Here is a 22,685-nt window from a genome sequence, read left to right on the forward strand (position 1 = left end):
GATATTCTTTAACGACAATAAATAATACTCGTTTATAAGTATTTGAAATTATATTTGTGCACGCCCATTTGAAACAGCCATAAAACCCAGCAGGAGTACATGTTATATGTCAGCCACGGGAGGACTATATTTGAAAAGTTTTGTAATTATTTAGATGGACCGATTGAGGGCCGTGTTAGATCTCGTGCTTTGGCAATTTTAATTCGCGATAAACAATGACGTGGTATGGCAATATAGAAAGAAAACAATGTTTTACTTCGAAGAGTTGACGTACTTCCCGTTTGATTATTTAGGTTTGAGGTTTAATTTCAAGTGGTTTCAGCTGGTTTTAATCAAAGATATGAAATATTTATTGGATTTAGTCCCGTTACTAGAAACTTCAACTTTGATATTGAAGTTATATGGAATTTACTCATAGATAATTAATGTTTGTATTCAAACAGGTTGTCTGCCAAAGTTCAGGTGTTACAGCTATATACATATCACGAATTCTGCTATTCATTATGTTTTAATTATAACCCAATGCGTTCACTCCAATTGTTTGAAAACAGTAAGAATTTACAAAGCTTTACAAAAGTATCCGTGCGACTGGAAGACGTTCTAATCCTCGCGTTGTTATATCATTCAATAACTCAGCCCGAAGGAATCGAGATCGCGACCGCAAATTAGTCCTAATAGTAAGAATTGTGTTCAGGTTTGTTACATGCACATCACGTACGGCTTAAAAGTTCCTATTGTTACTGAACCTTTTTTGAAGCTCAAATTAGATTTTGGGATAAGGTTCAAAAGAAAAAAGTATAATTATTAGATAATATATCTTTCAACCACACAAATCATTTTCTTTCATTATGGCCATTGAACGCTTCACTTAATTTTACGTGACCCGTATGACTGAAAATAAAAAATTGAGTCGGATATTTATGATTGCTTTATTAACGTAATCATACCAGTAAAATGATGGGTAGGAATGTCAGTTTTAACAAGTATTAGGAATCGGTGAAGAAATAAAGAAAAAATACAAAATATCGAAACACATCATCGTATATCATTTAAGTAACAATGACACATTGGAGTAACGCATAGATGACAATACTGACGCTGAATTAAAAAGAAACGCACTCTATTCAATTTCCACATGATGCGCGCTAATTCTCCCCTCGCACTTACTCTCTACAGCAGTGGTTCTTAAACCTTTTTGAGCGCGACCCAAATCTGAGTTTTGATGAATTTTCGCGACCCAAACCCTAACATCGCAAAAATGTATTTTTAATTTTAGTACTTTTTGACTCAAATACAGACAACGATATATTAAAAACCACTGCTCTACTGGAGCGTCTGGTTTAATATTAACGTGGCAATCTGGTACTTATTGAATTTTACAGGCTTCGCGATGTAAAATGAGCCTGCGAGGAGCGAGACTGCGACATCTTCGCAAATGCTTCCGCTCTTCGGCATACTCTGGCGGATTGTGTCCATAATAAAATTTTCCTCCAGGTTCTGAGACATCAATCGGGCATATAGTTCCAATACTTACACTCAAAGCGAACTTTCACTTCGTAAAGGAATCCTAAAAATATTGGAAATTTTAGATATTCACCCAAAAATTTGGAACACTATTTTGTAAAATAGGATCTAATTCCGCATAAATCAGGATACCATACAATGAAAATGGCACGTGTAGAAGAAATAATAGAGAGATGCTCAAATATATGGACAAGAGATCCAAAACGAAGTACGGATATCTGATCTTTTACATTACCGGTCCGATAGGATACTGTTGTCTTGCCAACTTGGATTGACCATCAGCACGCAACAAGCGTGGATGCTTAATTTTGATGACGTCATCGCATACAAAAAACAACTACCATAGAGAAGTCTTTGTAATAAATAAGTAAAAAAGTAATTGCCCTCTAGCGAAAATTACAATCTTTAAACACTAAAATTTGTTCTCCCTCTCCGCCATGGTACAAAAAATTACAACACATAAGACAAAAAAAAGCATAAAACGGTAATTCAGAAAAGTTGGAAATTATTGTATATTTTACCACTATTTTTAATTATTGTGGTAGATTAAATTTACCTTGCATTGTTGTTTATATACTTTTCTGAAAATATGTCATCACTATCGAGTTTATCCGCATGAGTTGTTGAACTTGAAGATAGTTGAGTCGTTAACTTTCGTTCTGTGAGTAATGTATAATTAGAATTGGTAAAGTGTGTGCAATTTTACCGCAATAGAATAGTGCAAACAGCATATATATATATTCATTGAATAGTGTGAAGTGTTTTTTTTTTCACACCATTTTAGTGACAGATTTACCATTGTTCAGCACGAAATGCTATTTTGCGAAGTGCTTTTTATTTCACCTTTTTAAATAAAAAAAAATAAAAAATCTATGCTGCAATCGTGGAAGGTATTGAGTGGTATCACAAGTTGACACTGATGTTGGTTTGAGTCTCTGACATTGGCAAACTACGGCCCGCGGGACAAATCCGGCCAGTTGGGTAAATCAATCTGGCCCGCATGGTGCTGCCACGCCAAACTAATAGCAATTGCGATTAAATTTAGTTTCGGCACAAAACTTATTGTTTTCCACTTCGCTTTTGTGATACTGGTCCAAAACCTTTGCCCACCCCAGGTACAGACAAATATTGAAGATTATAAATTCAACAGAATTAACAAACAAGAGAACAGAAAGGGGAAAATGTAAAAACAATAAATATTTTCAGTCTATATATATATATATATATATGTTAGGTACGGTAATTACAGTTGGCAAAATGGTACTCCTGAAGTATGCGCACCAAGATGTCGCACAAACTGAACCCTAACTAGGTACATAACCTGAGTTCAGGTTGTGCGCCATCTTGGTGCGCATACTTCAGGAGGTCCGGCAAAATTATAATTTTATCAAGGGTAAACAAGTTGATCAAGGGTAAACAAGAGTTTTCACGGGTTTCATGTTATTTGCTAAAAAAAATCACCATTTTAAAACTCTTATGATATTTTTATCTTACGTACTTGAGTCTCGTTTTATAAGATCTGTAGATGAAGTTATTCTCGATTTGGTCACCGAACAAACTGATTTTCTATTTCCGCTTTTCTGATCAGCATAACTGTGCCTTCCTGACATGTTACTTGACCAGTTCTGCAGCGGTAAAGTAAATTATATTTGTCGTAATATACGAGGTAAGTCCCACGGTACTCCTTCGGTGAGAATGTTGCAGAATATTGAATAACACTACTACTAACTGTGTAAAACATGCCAATACCTACAGCGCAGCCAATCAGTACAGCGAATAAGAAAATTTAAATAACCAATAACGGGATCGCAATTTTCTATTGCAACTAATTTTAGAATAGGGACTTATTTCACAGTCATATTCCACCCATATGAGTGTGGCTTCCTATATTACGAAAACATGTGAAAAACAGACTTTTTTACTTACGGCACAAAATGTGATTGTATACAAGCGTACACTTCATACTACAAATCCAATGCGGATCAATAGACTTTCATTGTTAAATTGAGCAATTGCGAACTGGAAACATACCAAAAACTGTCATTTTAAAGATGCTTTCAATATCAATAGATGTTCTACATGTATATGAAACGGCGTATGGATGTAAAGATGAAACATATTATGCCAACGACATACCTGAGAGTGAAGTAAAGTTTGTTTTCGCACACATCGAATGAACGCCGATCTCACTTCAGAGCTTAGTATGCAATAAAATAGCAAAATGAAGAATCCCTGTCAATATGAATGAATTCTGATGTAAAATTGGAATATTTACATAATTTCCCATCTAAACATGATGAAATCCTACGCGGAAAACTAACTTACTTGTAATGAGTTGAATATAGCAAACGCGTATAACAAGCTAACGTGACTTGCAGCTTGTGGTATCAATCCAAAAATCCACGGCACACCCAAGATAGGCATGAGTAACATCGCTCCTTTCAAGCATTTTCTTAATTGAGGAAAATAAACATAGCAGATTATAATTCAAACAATAGTGCAAAAATCATTTTATAGACTGCTGTGCAGAACCTTTATTATTTTAGAGTTTTAGTAGTCTTCGATAAAAATGTACTCGTCAGATAAATGATGTATAATGAAACTTATTTATGTAACTTTATTTATGTAGTCTACTACCGGTACCTGATATGTTTTTCTTTCTTCTGCTCTGTAGTAGGACGATACATATTAGCTGACTTTGCCGTTTGTGCAATAACCCAGGATACCTTTGCCAAAATTACTGCGTTTATCTGAAATAAGTAAAAACGTCATTCTAATACTGGAGATTATTAAGTAATGTGTTAAATAATTAATCAGTGACATTGTGGATTGTTTATGTCTGAATGTCAAACAAGGATGGTAGAGAGAATTTAACGGTGGTTTGCACCGTTAGGATAGATACAAAGTTCAAATAAAAATTATAGTGTACCAAACCAATTAGGACCTCCAGAAGTATGTGCACCAGAATGATGCACAACCTGAACATAGTATGTGTGTACCGGTTAGGATTCAGACTGTGCGATATCCTGGTGCACATACTTCTGGAGCACCAAAAATTACATAGTAGACGGTAAATCAGAACCCAGATTCCACACTGAATGCATCTACCATATACATTGCGGATACTAATATTTCACATGTTGGTCGAACTTACCAATAGTGTTACTACCGCAGGGGCCGCCATAGCCCAAATTAAATAATTAGCAGTGCTCAACCAGCACCATTGTATAAGTTGAACGTCGGGTTGTGCATCCGCAGAATCAAATGCTGAATTTGTCTCAGTTACATTTGGATCATCATTCATATTAGGACAACTCGTTTCTCCAACACCTTGCAGGTAACAGGTAGGATACGGGTGACGCGTAAGCCCGCATGCTATTGTAATTCCAGTTATGAAAGCTGGTATCACTAAATAAAAACAATTGATGAGAAAATTTGAAAAATAATATCATCTGCTAGGAGAAAACGCAGTTATATTGTGAGGAGAAATGCTTTTTCTTTCTTTTTTTTAGATATGGCGCATGCTAAAGGCAGTATTTGGGTGAGCAGTATTAGTAAGAGGCAGTATTTAGGTGAGGGGGGACGTCTCCCAATGCTAGATTCTCTATTTTTGATACAATCTGATCGAATTTTCAAATCATTATTTTAGCAAATATTGCAGAAACAACCACGTATATTGGAAAGTAAATATATAAATATATTTGTCGTAATTTTTATTTTATTCAAGAATAAGCTTTTTAGTAGAAAATAATGGGAATTGACTAAATATGGTAATCATGTTGTAAATTATAGGCTATACGAAAATTGAAGAAAATGCTTTTCAATTTATATTATTACTATACTATATCAATTATTACCATATTATAAATATAAAAAAACATACCCCATCCCAATACATATCTGATAACATTCATGTATTTCATTGAATGAAAAACGCTGATAACACTCATGTATAAAAGTATTCCTTCACATAACATCCAACAAAATGTTGCCAGGAGAGAAAAGTGAGTCAAAATTGTAACAATGATGCAAGGTAGAACGTTGGTGCTCTGGAATTAACACACAAACAAATCGTGGTAACATGGCTTGATAGATAACTTACATCCGAAATTTATCAATGGTAAGTCGGAGTAGAAAATATATACGTATTCCGAAGCGCTATAGACAGGGGTGGGCAAATAGCGGCGCGCGGGCCGGATCCGGCACACCTGGGCACACTGATGTGTTTCATCCGGCCCACTTGTGTCTGATGAGATTACGACTATAGTCTTTATGGTTATAAATTTCGGGTAATATCGATGAAAATAACGTCGTAATGACCCCGATCGTTACTTTGGGCTTCTTATTATTATATAAACACCAGCCTAGATTTTGTAAATAAACTGTTTTTTATTCATAGTTTTTCATATTGAGTTTTGAGCCTACGGCCCAGTAACCAAGTCTATATTTTGTAAATGGCCCACTCAGAAAAGTAATTGCCCACCCCTGCTATGGAGTAACATTCAAATGCTAAATTATTATTTGGGTAAAAAAATCATGTTAATGGAAGGTTAGCAGGCACGCCCTGACTATTGCTGATGAAAGTGAGAAGCTTATGCGTATGCTGAAGCGCTATACACTAACATTCAAATGTTAACTTCAATTCTCTTTCTGGTGAGAGAAAAAATCATGCTAATGGCATGTAAAAAAGCACAGTGACTCACGAAAAATTACTTTTCTTGAAGTACAATCCAAATTAATTTTGAAGTGAACCAAAATTTACCAAGTTCGAGTTAGGTTTTTGGTATATTTTGTTAATTAAATAAAGAAGTAATTTAACTTTTTAAATACGCTGTAATACATTCAAACTATAGGTAGAGTATGATGCGCAATAAACACGTATATGTGGAATGCAATTTGCGTCACGAGTCAATGGAATAATCAAATATGATTCATCAGAATTTAAGAATTCATAATTTAATTCTAGATAAACTGAAGATAATTAGTATCCATTTACCAGCACACCTTAAAAAAATAGATCCATTCTGTTTACCTACTGTAAAATAATACCTTTTCTTTCTCAGCAAAGACGACCAGTAATTGTGTAGTATGGAAAATAATGAGAGCAGAAACGAGATGAAAGTGCGCTACCATGCGAGGCGATTTCAGAGTTCGACGAAAAACGATAAAAGTCGTCTATAAAAATGAAAATATTTCACTTGCAAACGAAGCATTGAGTAATATGTAATATATATGGAAGAAAAACTTACAAGAGTGAAAACCAAACAAAACACAGATATTGTTTCCCCGATGTATGAAATGGTTTGCAGCTTTTGCATGTCAGCTTTGTTGATCTGTAGAGAAAGACGTAAACAAAGCGCAATGAATGTTGTTCAAATAAATACCATAATATCATTTACATATTCACAATCACCTATATGCACATTTATATTAATTAATGACATTTATGGTCTATGACAGGGATGGCGAACCACTGACCCGCGGGTCACAAAGTGACCCACCGCGTTTTATTCGTGACCCGCCAAGGCACGAATAAAATAAAATGTGATATCAGTAATAAAAATTGATAAAACCGGTCTTAAATTAATCTAACAATAACTAAACTAATATATATATAATGTACCGTCAGTTGGGCAGTCAAGGCTGCCATCACTCATATTCAAATTGTTAATTTCCGGGCCGGTGTGGTAATTTTCAAAACCCCCAATCTTGAACGCATGTCTGCACCGCTGTGTACCGTTATTCAGCTATTGGCCCTGACCTCGTTTATGACATAACAATGCAAATGGTCTGTTCATTTCTCGTAACGCCTTGTCTCCTTCGGACGTGCATCTGCAGACTGTTTTAGGGCTTATACGAAAACTAGATGCTACTCTGAATTTTATTGTTTCTCGCCTACAATGCCGTTGAGAAAACAAAATCTTTCAGACTTGAAATAAAAACCTAGAAATCTGAAATAACAATGGGGCAGTGTAAAAGTGCTTTAATGTGGTTGAGAGCTGATCGAACAATTTAACTAAATCAGATTGGGATTTCATCCAAACTCTTTGGAACCGTAAAATAATTTGCCGTATCATCCTAAACATTTTTGGTAATTCATATGCGTGTTCTCGTACTCTAATTTCAAAAAATCGAGTGATATAAAAAGTAAAGTAAAGCCAAAACCACACCAACACCAGCTTATGAGATTTGTTTCAGAAGTTTCTGATACAGATACAGACATGGATTAAATACCTGTGACCCACTCTCTTCTGTTCCACGATAAAAATATAATTTTTGACCCATTCATTGAAAAAGGTTCGCCATCCCTGGTCTATGACTTAAATTCATAACTTGCCAATCAAAGATTAATCAGCATTTGAATAGTTTTCATTATTATATTTTAGTATTTTAGAAATATACTCATGAAGTTGCCATAGATATGTCTACTTTTTAACTGATAACCCGGTTAACAGTAAACCGGGGTTACTTATATCGGCACCAAATCTATAATAATGAAAATGCTCAAAACTAAAGTAATACTATCGATTTTCAGTTTAAATTCGTTTGAACTCAGAATTGCGATTATTCATGAAAACAAAATCGATTTTATATATTTATGAAGAATCATATCTTTGACTAGTGACACTTCCGCCGTACCTTTGGAGGGACGACTTGTAGAAGAATAGCGAAGTTTGTTGTGTGATTGCAAAAGCAATATACTAGTTTTTTCACCTTGTCGACCTTTGTAACTTTGCATCCACTTAAACGAGATAATATGTTTTATTAGTTTGTTTAGAACAAGGTTTAGGGTTTGTTTTGTTACAAATTTCCTTGACTAAAACGCGAATAGTTATACACTCCTAGGGTGTAAGAGGGCGATATGCATGTAGTATGAAATAGATGCAAGAGTAGCACATCATTTGCTACGAGATTGTCTGATAATAAAAAATATCGCAAGCGGGGTGAAAGAAATTAGTAGTAGAAAGAATATCAAGGATAGCAAAGTGTTTTCTGGCACTCGCTAACGATCTCGTTTTTACAGCGTGCTTATGCTAGTTACTACAACTTTAACGTATAAATCTGACTGGTCCTTTATCTTCGAAGAAGTTTTATTATAGTTTTGTTATAACATGCTGGATATTTGAAATGAGACCAAATGGTTGCCATGGCAACCCAAAAAATAATTTTTGAAAAAGCAACACAAATCTGGCAATGTGAAGTCTCGAAAATTTTTGTTAGAATGGGTCAAAGGTCAAAAAACAGTTTTTCAAAATTTATTATTTTTCCTATTTGTTTATATTTCAATTGCATCTAAAAATCTTGAAACAGTTCAAAAATTACCTATCATCCCATTTTGTTTTCGAGGCTTCATCAACAGCAAGATATCGACATGAAAAATAGAATTTCGAATCTCTTTCTCGAGGATCAGGAATATCATCCTCTTTGTACGGCACCACAAATGTAACTGATGCAGGTACCACCTTTCCTCGTTCCATCACAGATGCCGAAATCACGGGAGATGAATTAATAAACTAAAATATTCAATACTTTTAGGTTATTCATCATTAAATAGATGACGAGAACACAAAAGTTATAATTGTTATAAATTTACCTCAATTTTGTTTTGATTTTTTTCCAAACAATCCTCAGTTTTACATTCAGTTTCTGAATAATAATACATTGATGTGAAGTAAGATAGAGTAAGGATAAATGCGCACTGTTGAAAATTTTTTTAGTGTTGAAAAATCACCAACACTGAATTTTCAATTTATTTTTTTAAATTACGACTCTGATTTCGACTTTGCTAACCACACTCGTCGAGTTTAATGTAAAAAGATTACTGTGATCAATATCAGGGAATTTTCATATTTTTCAAAACAATAGTTATTATACAATATCGAATAAAAGCTATCACCTTTCTTTGCGTTTTCCACTTGAGATATGAGGTGCATAACATTGGGATATCTTGAAACTATAGTTAGAGGTTGTTCTCCGGATTTTTCACCGATACGATCAAACTTTAATAAGTTGCTTTCATCGACTGGAAACACACAAAATGTTATTCATATCCTTTCCCCCCGAATAAGGCCTTGTATAAGCATCCACAATATGTATGAAGCTGCTATTTTTCGGACGACCGAAATCTTACCGGCATTGTCTACTTAGTTTATTTATTACACCTTAGGTGAGATGGTGGAAATCTGAATCCGAAATGTGTTACATACATGTTACTTTCTTAAGCTTGCAATTTTTATTAAGCAATGCAGTAGAAACAACTTGAGTTGGCACTGGTTAGCATTGAGATGACAACAGTTGAAAACAGGTAAATCATAAGAGTTAGTCAGAACATGGGCACTGGTCGAGTGAAAATGGAGATTCCTACAAGACATTGGAACTGCTCGTCTTTTACAGGATGCGAGCCTTGATTAAAGTAAGAACGAATTGAATAGTATCAAAGAATATCTGGTGCAGTTAGAAAACAACAAAATTAGGATAATTTGTGATTCAGTTCCATTGTATTTACCTGTTAATCCGTCATCTTGAATTTCCAAATTTTGAATTGTGCTATGTATATTTTTAGTCTTTATGTCCATGTGAAAAGTTGAATTTTCCCCAGCAGATATTTGAACTCCAATTTGACTAGAAGCTATCTCTCCTAGAACAGTTTCCAGAGTGAAGAGCATATCTGATGGCAATTTTTTCGATTTTTCTTTTGATTGCATACTTTCCGTAGCGGCTAAAATAAAAAAATAAAACCTTAATAAAGAAATAAACTAAATCACTGTTTTAAAATGAATTTTTTTTTACTTCGATATCATGAATTATTTTGAACAAAATTCACTGTTTTATTATCCTATAACTCGTTTTAAAATCATGTAGTACAATATTCGATACCGATCGTTTATTCATCGGTATTTTGTGACTCAAGGCATTTTGGTAGAATCACATATTTCGTCGAATTGAGTTTACTTGTACTGATTCACCGGGTAGTAATGATAGGTTAACACCCCGTAACGACCTTGTTACTCTGTGAGCTATATATTGGGTAATACTAATATATGTTAAGTGAAAAATTACTTTCCCGTTGTATGATTTATTGCAAAACGACAAAACATCTTGATCACACCTAATTAACGTTTAGAATCTTCTTAGAGTGTAAAAAGATTGTATTCGTTGAATAATTAAATTTTCAGCACCAGTAATTTTGGCGCTCTGGAAGTATCCGTACCAAAATGACGCACAACCTGAACAATCCTAACCTGGTACACATACTACGTTCAGGTTGTGCGCCATCTTGGTACGAATACTTCGGGAGCACCGTAATTTTTACAAGCTTTCCTCATTATCTCTATATCGTTGCATGTTTTTTATATCCCTAAGTTCTTACCCAGAATATAATAAATTAGAAAGCTATCTACAACTGAAAATGTTCTGATATTTTCTGAATTTTACTAATACATATCTGGGATCTTGTTAGATATAAAAATGCGGCAAACCTTATCAAAAGAAACACGTTATGTACTGCTTAAATTTCCGTGCCGTGAATCAGCTTTGAATGCCTTATTAGGCGATCTGTTATTTAAGTAAATGCATGCACATTGGGTTATTTCCGAAACCGATTGTGCGAAATGACAGTTTCCAAGAAAACTTATTAAATATTTATATTATTTATGAAGAGATAATTTCACTGAATAATATGTTTTGACACCTTCGTTGTTTTCCTTCCAAAATAGCTTCTGAAGCCGCGGTCACACAAAAAAGCGTCTGGCATAAATGGCAAACAACTGGCAAAGTAAAATTTGAATGTTGGTGAAAGACTTGCAAAAAATAACGACCAGTTCAAATGATGCTGTTGAGATCGCTTGAATGAATAAATGATTTGAATAATAAAAGATCCCGTTTGGTAAAAAGACACGCGATCACTCTGCGTTCTACTTGCTCAGTAACGTATGGTGTGATGCAGGGCATTCGATTAAATTTAATCCATTCTTAGAACAGTTATGGAACCACTTATCGAAGCAATAAATTTTTATGCTGGTCGGATACTTTATAGCAAATCAGAAATCATGTTCTATGAAAGTCCGTTTCTTTTCTACACACAATTTTTTTACATGGCATATTTTTAGGAATATTTCTCAAAACCGAACTATGCTCTGTACACATACGCAAAGAACTACTGTATTGTAATCATTTTAGTTCTTAATAGTTCCATTTTTTAGTGCTTATGAAATCGACCATACACCCCAAAAAGTGATTCCTAAGTTAACGTATTCATTCAATATACTTGCTTACTTTCCACTTTTCCATTGTTATTGTCGTTAACAATGACTTCCTCTTCCTGTAATGTCATCCATACATCAACTCTCTCGTCATCAACAATGTTATCCACAACGTTCATGACGTCTGATATTAAATTTTCTGCACCTGATCGCGACAAGGTTGTATAATTCATAGTCTGAAAATAGATTTGGTATACTTGTTCGTTTTATGCGTACGGATTTTTGATAGTCGTGTCAGTGATAAATAACCGTCCCCAGTTTTGCCGAGAGACAGATGGAGGTAAATTTCTGTTTCATGGGCCCGAGCCGTAAAGTACATTTTACAACGAAATAGCCGAATTTGTAAAAACGCAGAAGTCAAGATACTCGTAACCGCAATGCTAAATCGTCTGGCAAGTGAAAGATTTATTTTGTAAAAGCGTGATCAATACAGTCAGAAATAAGAAATGCTTGACTGGATCTCTTTACAAAACCCAATTTGGAATATTTACGCTTGGGGTGTAATTCCTATTTTCAAATTCATGGATGATTTGTTACAATTGTCATTCTGCAGTGACCGCATTTTTTTTTAAGAGACGGCAGGTTTATGGAATTTTTTGTCTTGTCTTTTGCAACAATACTTACACACACACCATAAATAACGAAGATATGGTTGACCGTTCAAACATCCGAGCAATACTCAAATATATGGAAACGAAGCCGAAAACGAAGTAGTACGTGTATGCAATATGTGACAGTAGACTACCGGTACCGCAGCCTCCAAGACTTCGCCTGACCATCAGAATGCGAATGCGGATCCGCCACAAGAGGTGCAATTTTTAATTTTGATCGCACATAAAAAAAAAAGGTACTCCCGAAGTATGTGAACCAAGATGGCGGACACGGAACGTAGTATGTGTACCAGGTTAGGGTTAAGCCATAATTTGATTCCAATTTTCCTTATTTTGGTTCTATTACGAGTTCGAGAACTAGCCAAGTGACTCCCGTAGTATTTGTACCTGAAATTATGGCCTAACCCTAACCTGATACACATACTACGTTTCGGTGTCCGCATTCTTGGTTCACATACTTCGGGAGTACCAAAACAACGAATCTCTTAGAGCCCACATGATTTTTTAAAATAAATATCTTTAATCACTGAATATTTTAAATAAATTGGTCCAGTAGTTAATGAGAAAAGCGATTTTCTCATGACAACAAGAACAAGAATACAAAATGACAAAACGATTCATAGGTCCATTTCGTGTCCAATAACCAGAAATCTTTAAACTGGGACAGCAACATAGTGCTGTAATAAAAACTCAAACTGCGTTTACTGACCTTGAGGGCTTGCACTGAATCTACTAAAGTTGATAACACCTTAGTGTCGTTTTTATTTTGGTATTGTATAGTAGCTGCAATCATGTCCATCTTCTCCGCGGCTTCTTCAGCGTTTTTATATGTTATTGTTCCAGAATTCTCCGATTTTAAAATGCTATCTAACGAGAACGAACACTCCGGATCACGACCTGCGATAAAATGCAAGAATTATGTTTTAAATTACGTATTTCACATGGAAAAGATGATAATTACGTCTATATTAATAATTTTCGAATTCGTCTTCGTCTAAACTTGACCACTTTTAGACAAATTGAATAATTTAGTGACTAATTCGTGTTCGCGATGACAAGTGTTGATACAGTGTGTAAAGGAGAAAATACCTTTTTTTAATATAACTCAAGTCCGACATAATAATCAGAATTTGTTTCGCTCCCCCCCATCCCCCCCCCAAAAAAAAATAATGATAATAAAATAAAAAGCAACATTATGCTGTTTACCTAACGGTATTTCACACACGACTAAATCTTGTTCTTTGACGACATTTCCAATGTCATGCGTACACGATACAGTCGGACAGTTTCTTGAATTTCCGAAGATATTAACTTGGCAGAAGACGAAAAACATGTCGTTGTCACATCCATTATCCACAGTTTGAGTATTATTGTTAAATTTTGTTTTTTCGAGAGACGTAAATTGGTCCACAATATTGGCACAACATGAAATGCTAAAAAACAAATTGTCGATATTTATAGTGAAAATATCAGCGGAGATATGGAGAATTCCTGTTCATGTAGTCACGTATTTAGTCTTAAAAGAGTTGAACATTCCCCAAAAACGGTTAAAAAAAGAGATTATTTAAGATAAATATTTCCAATTAAACTAATGCACTTCCAATACGCGACATGATTAATGGCTTCACTGCTTCAGTAGCCACGACACCTGTTTTTAGTCGAGCGTCATCATGCATGTTGTTGTTAAAACATGAAGACAACAGCATAAAAATGGTGTTTAATGGTAATCTACCTTCTAATATGCTAGCATAAAAATGTGCTGTCGCGACAAAAAGTTGAATCTGGATAACATCGAGGGGAAATAGTTCGAAATATCTTGGTATTGAAGACATTATGGAACGACCCATATGTCATATATCTCATACGACCCATATCTCATATTTCTGAATATTTACCGATTATTGAATATTTGCCTGAATAATATCAGATTTCCTTACTTTTCTACTGTGTCACAAAATGAAGATTTTCTCAAGTTGATGTCGTGAAATCGAAGCCAGGCCTTTTTGTTACGCGAACGACTGTAAGTAAAACGGTTAAATATCCACTGTTATAACAGTTTTTTTAATCAAAAAGAAGTCACAAGAAATGAAATTAAGCTGAAAATGAGGTAACTCAGTGTCATTTGGTTACAGTTGTGTTTTCAAACTGTATTAATCAAATGAAGTTTAAAATGACATGGGCTGTTGATTAGTGATCTGTCGTAACTTTGCCAATAACACAGGCTAGAGATATCTTAGTTGCGATACATGGCAAATCCTTTTTTCATACGAATCTCACAGTCCTACTCGGAATATAAAAAAAATAAATGGGCTATGTCGCTATGATTCTTCTAAAATCTAAACTATAGCTAACATTAATTTAATACGTGTACCGAGCTTTGCTCGAAGTGAGAGGCAAGTACACTGCTCGGGTTACCACGAATTTTACTTACTTCAACAGCCAGCGAACAATATCGTCCAAATGATTTCCGTCGTACAATTGGTAAATTCGACTTCGTGTTCCGTCCACCGCACAAATTTCCCGAACTTCAGATCCGGATTTTACCGGATGTAGAATAACCAGACTCTTGTCGTTAAGTTTGGAATATCCTGCAGCACGTTTAAGAAAACGGTAAATATCTGTCGGGAGACATCCTTTTGCTGAATGCAATGAAAATTAATATGTGCGGGATACACAGCGGGAAATAATTTAGTAGTGTATTCCGTGAATAAAGTGTGATGGATAGAGAATCAGCTCTGTTCATTTTTAAAGTCTCTGAGAACGGTCCAATTGCTACAATCGTCTATTTGATATTGGACAACAGTCACCGTTTTCGGGGAACAATAGAAAACTAGGGTTAAATTGAAAGTGTCATAATATTAAAGGTAATAACCTCATCGTTCAAAAAACCTTGCACTTTTTGAGGTATTACGACTGCTTGTATTGCGAGTTTTGTTCAAAGAGGAGGGGTGGAAAACACCCCAAAAGTGTAAGTATCGAGAACGATAACATATTATAAGACCAAGGTAGAAAGTAAACAATGACAAAAGACATTTAGTCCAATATATACATAATACCCTAGTAACCCTAACACGGGTTTCTCTAAAATTTTGTATCCCACTTGGCCCACCTGTCACACTTGCCCCACGTGTCTCAAGTGGGACACATGCTACGATAGGTGGAATAAGCGGGACAAGTGAGAAACGGAATTTTCGAGACACCGCCCTAACACTTTACCCTAACAATAAAATAATTTTTCATTCCCTATTTCAATTTCTGATTTGCAGGTTTAAGTTAGTATGAAAAATGCATTCAAAATACCCATATGTACACCCCGACGATATTAATCGGCGAAACTTGCGTTGCTCTGCTCTGACCCTTATACCTGTAAGTGACATTGCATGTGGAAATGAAAAGAAACCACTCACGTACCCAGCATTGGAAAGGCGAGGACGGGGTTTTCATTGACAGCAAGAACAACTGATCTTACAACTTTGTCGGACGAAGAATACACTGCCTCGCTCGAGTCTGGTATTCCCAGTTGATAATGAACGTTTTGCCTAGAAAAAAATGTTGGTGCTCAAAATCTATATATATATATATAATATAATTTTATTTGCGGTTACGAAAAGTTATTTTTCGCATATTTAGAGAGAGTCTTCTGGACAAAACTTCGATGATTTCTCGAAACGTTCAAAACTTTGGTTTTGCAGAATTCGAGCGAACTTGTGTGCAAAATTTTGGGTACTCTCGTAGTACGAGTATGTGTACCAGGTTAGGGTTAGGCCATAATTTTATTCCGATTCTCCTCATTTTAGTTCTATTACGAGTTCGGGGACTGTCTGTGTTAGCCAAGTGAATATACCCCCTGCCCGTAGGTTTCCGTCCCTTTACACAACTTGATGTAAAGTAGGCGAACAAAATTAGTTACCTCCATATTGGTACACTTACTTCTGGAGCGCCTAATTTTAATTGACATGTTTATTGTTTTGCGTGGTTAAAAACAGGTGAGATACACAGTAGTTCAGCCTGAACTTACTTGTTTATAAAGTGAAGACTTCCTCTTGGACAAATCCCGTATGGTGATTTGGTGGAGTTGATAAATTTAAGAATTCCATCTCTCCACTCGCACCTGATCAGTTTATCGTTTGCAAGTAAAAGAACAACTGATGGTTCATTGAAAGAAAAAACATGGCGCATTGCTGTGAAGGATTTCTTTGAATTTGGAGTCTTGCTGTATTCTGGAGTTGCTTTGAATTTTTATATGTACATAATATAAACAAGAATTAAAAACTGATTACAATAAATATCGTACCGCAACCTAAACCGCTGATGTCTGCCGGTAATAAGTTACGAAGATCGTGGCCAAGCTAACACAAAGTGTTTAATCCTAGCGCGAGTGTCACAGTTCTTGTTTACTGTAGTTGTTAGATCAGAAGACCCAAAATTTGGGATTGGTTATTTATTGAAAACAGAAACTCGACGCTTGAACTATCAATATAGACACAAGTAAAAAGCAAGCGACCCCGAGCCTACCGGGCGAAAAAGAAAGTAAAATATACTGTATTTTCATTAGCACCTCGTGAGTTTTCGGAGGCTCGTAATGCAAATCAGCATTGAAAAAGATGTTCGCATAACAGTATACGGAAATATGAAAATAATTATTCCACATACACGGACATAGGGATCTTTGCGTATAGGGTGAACTGAAATCACAGAGATAATTTTTTTGCCATAGAAACTCTTCAATAACAGTCCAATTCGATGCCGTGGTCTGGGTGACTGAGTGATGTTTCAACAAATGAACTTAAAATTATTCCGGCTGTTTAATTTTTAGCGAGAGTCTTCATAGAAAAATTAAAAAAAGTCACCATGGTTTTAGTATTTAAAGCATAATGGTATGGGAATTTATCCACACAAGGTCGGTCGTGAAAGCAATGGCGTTTTTTTACCGAAAAAGCGTGCGCGCCTTACTATACACTTCACTATCACAATTTTTATTTCCTGATCATGATTTTAGACAATGCACGTTTTTGCTGAACTAATCATTATTAGATCCCCGGCATGAATGTAATTTTCTATTGCGTTTTTGATACGATGCGTCAAGATTCAAATACTTTGAATCTTGTATCAAGTGTAAGCTTGGATGATCGCCACGTCCTACAAACTTCCTCCTTTGTATAATTGATGAGCCACAAACAATATTTCCTGTTGCTCATTGCATGGAATTACCAGGAACCGTGTTTGAACCTCCATCAAATGAATATTTCCGTGTACATTACACAAAGCGCAAATTATACAAATACGAGGAGCGAAAATCCGGACCAAACTGGATAGAACCGGTTTGATCATATAGATCTATCTCCGAATAGATATATATTCTGATCCGAAGATACATATTTTAATAGTAGGCAAAGACGATTTAGATTGTTTAAATTCGTCTTAGGTTTCACACTTGGCAATGCCCCATTTATAATTTATAAACTGTGTGGATAAGAGAGTAAAATTTGACCGATTTTCATATAAATATGCCAAAATAAATAGAATTGTTTTAAAATGAAATAAACCCAAAAAGCGAATATATTCGGCGAAATTGTTAATATAATCACGATAATCATGAGGTATTATGGAATAATACGTCGGACCAATTCTTTAGCGACAGACTCAATTGAAGAGTAACGCACAGAATCGTCGTAAGTGAGATTCCGACCCCGACCTTTGACCCCGATTTTTTTTCTATATTTTACTATTGCAAAATAGTTGATGTTTATTTTGACAGTGTTGCTGCTTGTAGTGGCTCACATACTGGTTTGCATGTTTGCAACGACCATATTTATTGAAAATATTAAACCACGTGACGCCTACAAGTACTTATAGTTGATTTTAGCCTAGTCTATCGCATCGTTCTCGGGACTAAATTTTGATTATTGCAACTAAACTGGACGTCTTCGGAAGACATAGTGGCGATCAAATTATTTGATTGATAGGAACTGACAAATAGCATGAAAATTCACAAAATGTTTACAAACATGCTTGAATATTTATCTGATTGAAAGAAGTGTATGATCAGCTCCACAAATTGAAATTGTTACGTCATTGTCGACATATTTCTGAATGGCAATTGTTACAGAAATAAACAAGGAAATCGATAGAAACATCTATTATGGTTGGATTCAAACTTGAGTTTATTCAGAAAGTAGATCAGATGATCACACGCTGAGATGAAAATTTTCATCAAACGTTTCACATGAAATTTTTGAATTCGGGTTTTCGACTTTTGTATGCTCAAAGATTGCAAAGGAATAAACTATTCAGAATTCTAGAATTGCTTTCAAATTATTCTAAAATGCTGGTTATCCTATTTTAATATAAGAATAGTTTTATATTGTCGATAACAAGAATTCAGATTTTTTAGTGTATACGTTTTATTAAATTTAAGTTACCGGTATATCAATAAAAATATTATTGTCATGATCAAAATTGTAAAATGTTGAGTGGATGAAATAGTCGATTTATATTTATTCAGGAAGTGCAATGTTGACGGGATCGTTTATTTGAATGCTAAACTAAGGCTCTCGTTCGGTTACCACCAGGTAGAATATGCCTACCAGTCTTTACATAAATCACCCTCGGGCGCAAAGATTTGACCCCCACCTGCGAGGAGTGTAATCAGCGGTATGATGTCACAATACATCCAATCCTTGGTGCGTAAAGCTAAGCGACAGAAAAACTTAATGGACCGCGTTTTTGTCATAACAATCGCTTGTGGTTGTAACCTCATGGCTATTTCTTTACTTATTTCGGGACGAAGATCAGTCTATGCTTAACACCTCATACGGGCACAATCCAACAACTCGCTTGTGGTCGTAACTTGATGATTGTTTCCTTACGTATCTCGCGACGAAGATCAATCTATGCTTAACACCTCATACGGCACATTACATTTTGACATTTATTCAAATAGAAAATTACTAGTTTTCTAGAAAATAGTAGCTTCAAGATTCACCACGCTCCTCGAATAAGATTGAAGATTAAGTGCATCAGTAATTTCCATGAACGGTAACACAAAGCAATTTACCCATACCCATATTTTCTCGGATCGTGAGGTAGTCAACAAAAAGTCTAATAATATTCGTAAGGCAAAAAGTTCGCGGAATATAATTTACTTCTGTCCGATTACCAATCCATGGCGAGTATGGGAATACTGTAGTTAACCAGTTATTTGTTCCAGATGCTTTGATGATGAAGGAAATCGTAACCGACCAACAGTCACGTGAATCACCCTACGAAAGCTAGGAGTCCAGCACTCCGTACACACATAAATACCATCAACGTTTGGAGAGTAATAGTATATCCGGAAAGCACACCGGCACTGGAAAAATGTTAATAACCTATTCTTTGAAGAAGATAAATATCTTACCTTGTATTATACAGTCTTTATATTTATGAGGAGAAACTTCCGACCAACTTGTCTTTGACGCAAAATTTAATTTGATCATTGCTCCTGGTCTTTCGAAGTACACAAACAAATATTTATCATCGTAAGAGGAAGCAAAAGTTATTACATCATTGTTTTTCAGACTGGTGCATAAGTTCCAAGATGTTTTGATATTCTCCGAAGGAGGATCTCCGAATGACGTCATGTTGTCATCGTAAAATTTATAAGTTTCATAACCTTCCCTACGCTTAGTAACGTAGTAAATTTTTTTACGAAAATGATACATGAAATCGGGAAACACTGTAAATTAAAACAATAACGATCAAAGATGAGTTAATAATTTAATTACCAATCATTTATTTTGTTATTCTTCGAATATGGATTACATCTGAAACCTACCGGGGCGGATGTACACGAACACACGTCGGGCGCCAGGCGAACCGATGAAGAAATTTGTACGTATTGTCAAAATTTGAAATTGCCAAAATAGTTGAACAAATTGTCAATAAACTGGTATGAAATTATATTTAATACGAGCTGTTTTATTTTTACATTTGTACAACTTTAACGCTTTATATCATACTCGGTGCAAAAGCTACAATTAAGCTGGGAGAAAATCCAAAATGCTCCCACAAAATATTATATTTTTGAAGGCGGTTAAACGAAAACTGCAATTTGCCTTGAAGGATTATTCGCTTTAAAGAACACAATTTCCACATTTACAAAAAAGCCGCATCTGAACTTATTGTCATTGAAACAGGATCTTACCATTTTACAAAATTTTATTTTGTTCAATAAATCCGAAAGCTATATGTACAGACTAAAGTTTATACAAAAAAACTAGAGGGAAAAGTGCATTGTACGTTACACCTTTTAGAAATGTTGCATGCTTTGGGTATATAAATGTATATTTGCGTTCAGGTACATTTAAAAAGTGGTGTTCCGCATTTAAATTTATAATAAGCTTAGAAAATTTACGTTAATATAATCACATATGTATATTACAAATGCATTTATTACGATTACAAATGCATTCATTATTACAGATAAAATTTGAAGCGAAATTACTTTATCTATAGCAATTGGATGAAATGGTGAATAACAAATGGATGAGGGCCGGTTTTTACCAACCTACTTACCGAACTCGGATGCATTTCTATCGCAGGTTGGCAAGGGTGTGTTGTACGTAGTATCTTCTTTGAAGTCTTTGCCTAAGCATAAAATGAAACAATATAACAAAGGGAAATAATATTTCACGTATTTTGAAATTAAATAGTCTTATTTTTAACATTTACTTTAATCAATGTATTTGTTTAATCATTAACATGCCTTCACATTGCAATAACTTTGTACATGCATCGGCATAACATAGTTTCGAACAAGCGTGCAAGCGTTAATTTTCAATAAACATAAAAATAACGTTTCAGAGATGAATAAACTAAGAATGAACTTACAAGAAGGAATATCACATTTGCTGAACAAGCCAACACCCATGTAACACCAAGGACCACCGGTATATTCCGGGTCAGGATTACGGCAATTGCTATGGTTTCCGATACCGTATTGACGCCTCTCTTCTTTTGTTTTACCCCAAAATTTGCCACCTAAGACCCACCAATTCATGCATGATTCCCCGTCTCGAGAAACGTTAACTTTCCCTCGAAATTCTTGACCGTTACCGGTATAACAATTTTGATTTACCCGTTTCTTGGCGGGGTATTTTCCTTTGCCTAAATATAACGAAAATGGAAAATAAAAAAGATGAAATCATACAAGAAAATAAACCGAACGGATAAAAAATGATTTTATGATATAAAAAATTAATAATACTAAGCAAGCATTGAAGTTTGATGGGCTTTGACCACAGATCAAGTGCGACGCATACATGATTCTGCCTGATACTACAGGATGTCAAAACAGAACCTTTGGAACATATTCCTGACTAAAGAGAACAATTTTTTGTGAAAAGCGTCACAAACAGAAAATAAAGCGTTAGTTGAATTTTTTTCATTTCCGTCAAAAAAACTTATGGGTTCTTTTATGTTTTTTTTATGGCACCCTGTATGTAACAAACAAATTATCACAAAACAGAGTTTGGGTGGAAATCACTCAATTCAACGCTGTAGTATTATATCATGCGATGGGTAAAAGATAGAACGTACAAGACAAGCTCAAAGCTGTGATGTGCTGTAGTTAAAAGACACAAAACAATCATTGTACTCGTTCTAAAAAAATGAAACGAAATCGATAATTAAATGAAAAATATTGGAAAAATGCTGGATTGTACTTACTAAACATACAGCAATCGGTATTGTCGCATGAATTCCCTGGCGTTTTCTCGTGAAACCAGTTGGTTGCAGGGACAACATAGAATAGCAGAACAAATCCGAAAAACAAAACATATTTGCCATCAGCAAAGAGCATCTCTGATTTAAATATTTGAGATTACTTTAAGTTCATTTTGTATACACTAATAACAAATTCTGCAAAATGAGTTAAAATAGTTTAAACACGAAATCGGCAAATATTCGAGGTATATATATATATTAATTATATCAACCGAAATGTTTTTTTCAAAACATTCGGCTGAAAAATTATTGAGCACGTGCGCTATTTTTCATCTCAGCTAAATGCATTTGAAATCATTTAAAAATAGTCTCCACATAAAACTTGATTGGCAGTACATATCGTACAGGGCGTAGCAGCCCCGAAAATCAAAACCGCAGTCTATATGCAGTCAAATAGTCTTCCACAGAAGAGATCATTCAAATGGCGACTGGGCCCTAATACCCATCGAATTGGGTCCTTATATCCATCTCACAATATATTGAAATACAGATATAGATACTATCTATTATATATATAATAACC

At 34.9% G+C, this 22,685-nt stretch overlaps 1 protein-coding gene across 3 annotated transcripts; it reads right to left on the reverse strand.

The window, feature by feature from the left end:
• Positions 1-910: 910 nt before the first annotated feature.
• On the reverse strand, positions 911-22,293 carry LOC120344819 (uncharacterized). 3 transcript variants are annotated; one of them, XM_039414130.2, is made up of 26 exons: positions 22,106-22,293; positions 21,269-21,544; positions 20,954-21,025; positions 19,797-20,114; positions 16,416-16,626; positions 15,809-15,936; positions 14,829-14,985; positions 14,335-14,415; positions 13,604-13,830; positions 13,107-13,294; positions 11,800-11,962; positions 10,031-10,243; positions 9,422-9,547; positions 9,119-9,171; positions 8,848-9,038; positions 8,164-8,266; positions 6,774-6,857; positions 6,574-6,699; positions 5,408-5,573; positions 4,679-4,932; positions 4,168-4,274; positions 3,850-3,976; positions 3,661-3,756; positions 3,023-3,149; positions 2,081-2,183; positions 911-1,567 (listed from the first exon to the last, which is right to left on the reverse strand). In XM_039414130.2, exons 1-26 carry the CDS (start codon positions 22,236-22,238, stop codon positions 1,537-1,539), a joined length of 3,861 nt encoding a protein of 1,286 aa, XP_039270064.2. In that variant the 5' UTR covers positions 22,239-22,293; the 3' UTR covers positions 911-1,536. The 3 variants fall into 3 exon arrangements, with proteins under 3 accessions (XP_039270064.2, XP_039270063.2, XP_039270065.2); XM_039414129.2 differs by having other exon boundaries at positions 14,829-15,036; XM_039414131.2 differs by lacking the exon at positions 21,269-21,544 and having other exon boundaries at positions 14,829-15,036.
• Between the last annotated feature and the right edge of the window lie 392 nt (positions 22,294-22,685).

The sequence above is a fragment of the Styela clava genome, chromosome 5 (assembly GCF_964204865.1).
Source record: "Styela clava chromosome 5, kaStyClav1.hap1.2, whole genome shotgun sequence".
Classification (NCBI taxonomy): domain Eukaryota; kingdom Metazoa; phylum Chordata; class Ascidiacea; order Stolidobranchia; family Styelidae; genus Styela; species Styela clava.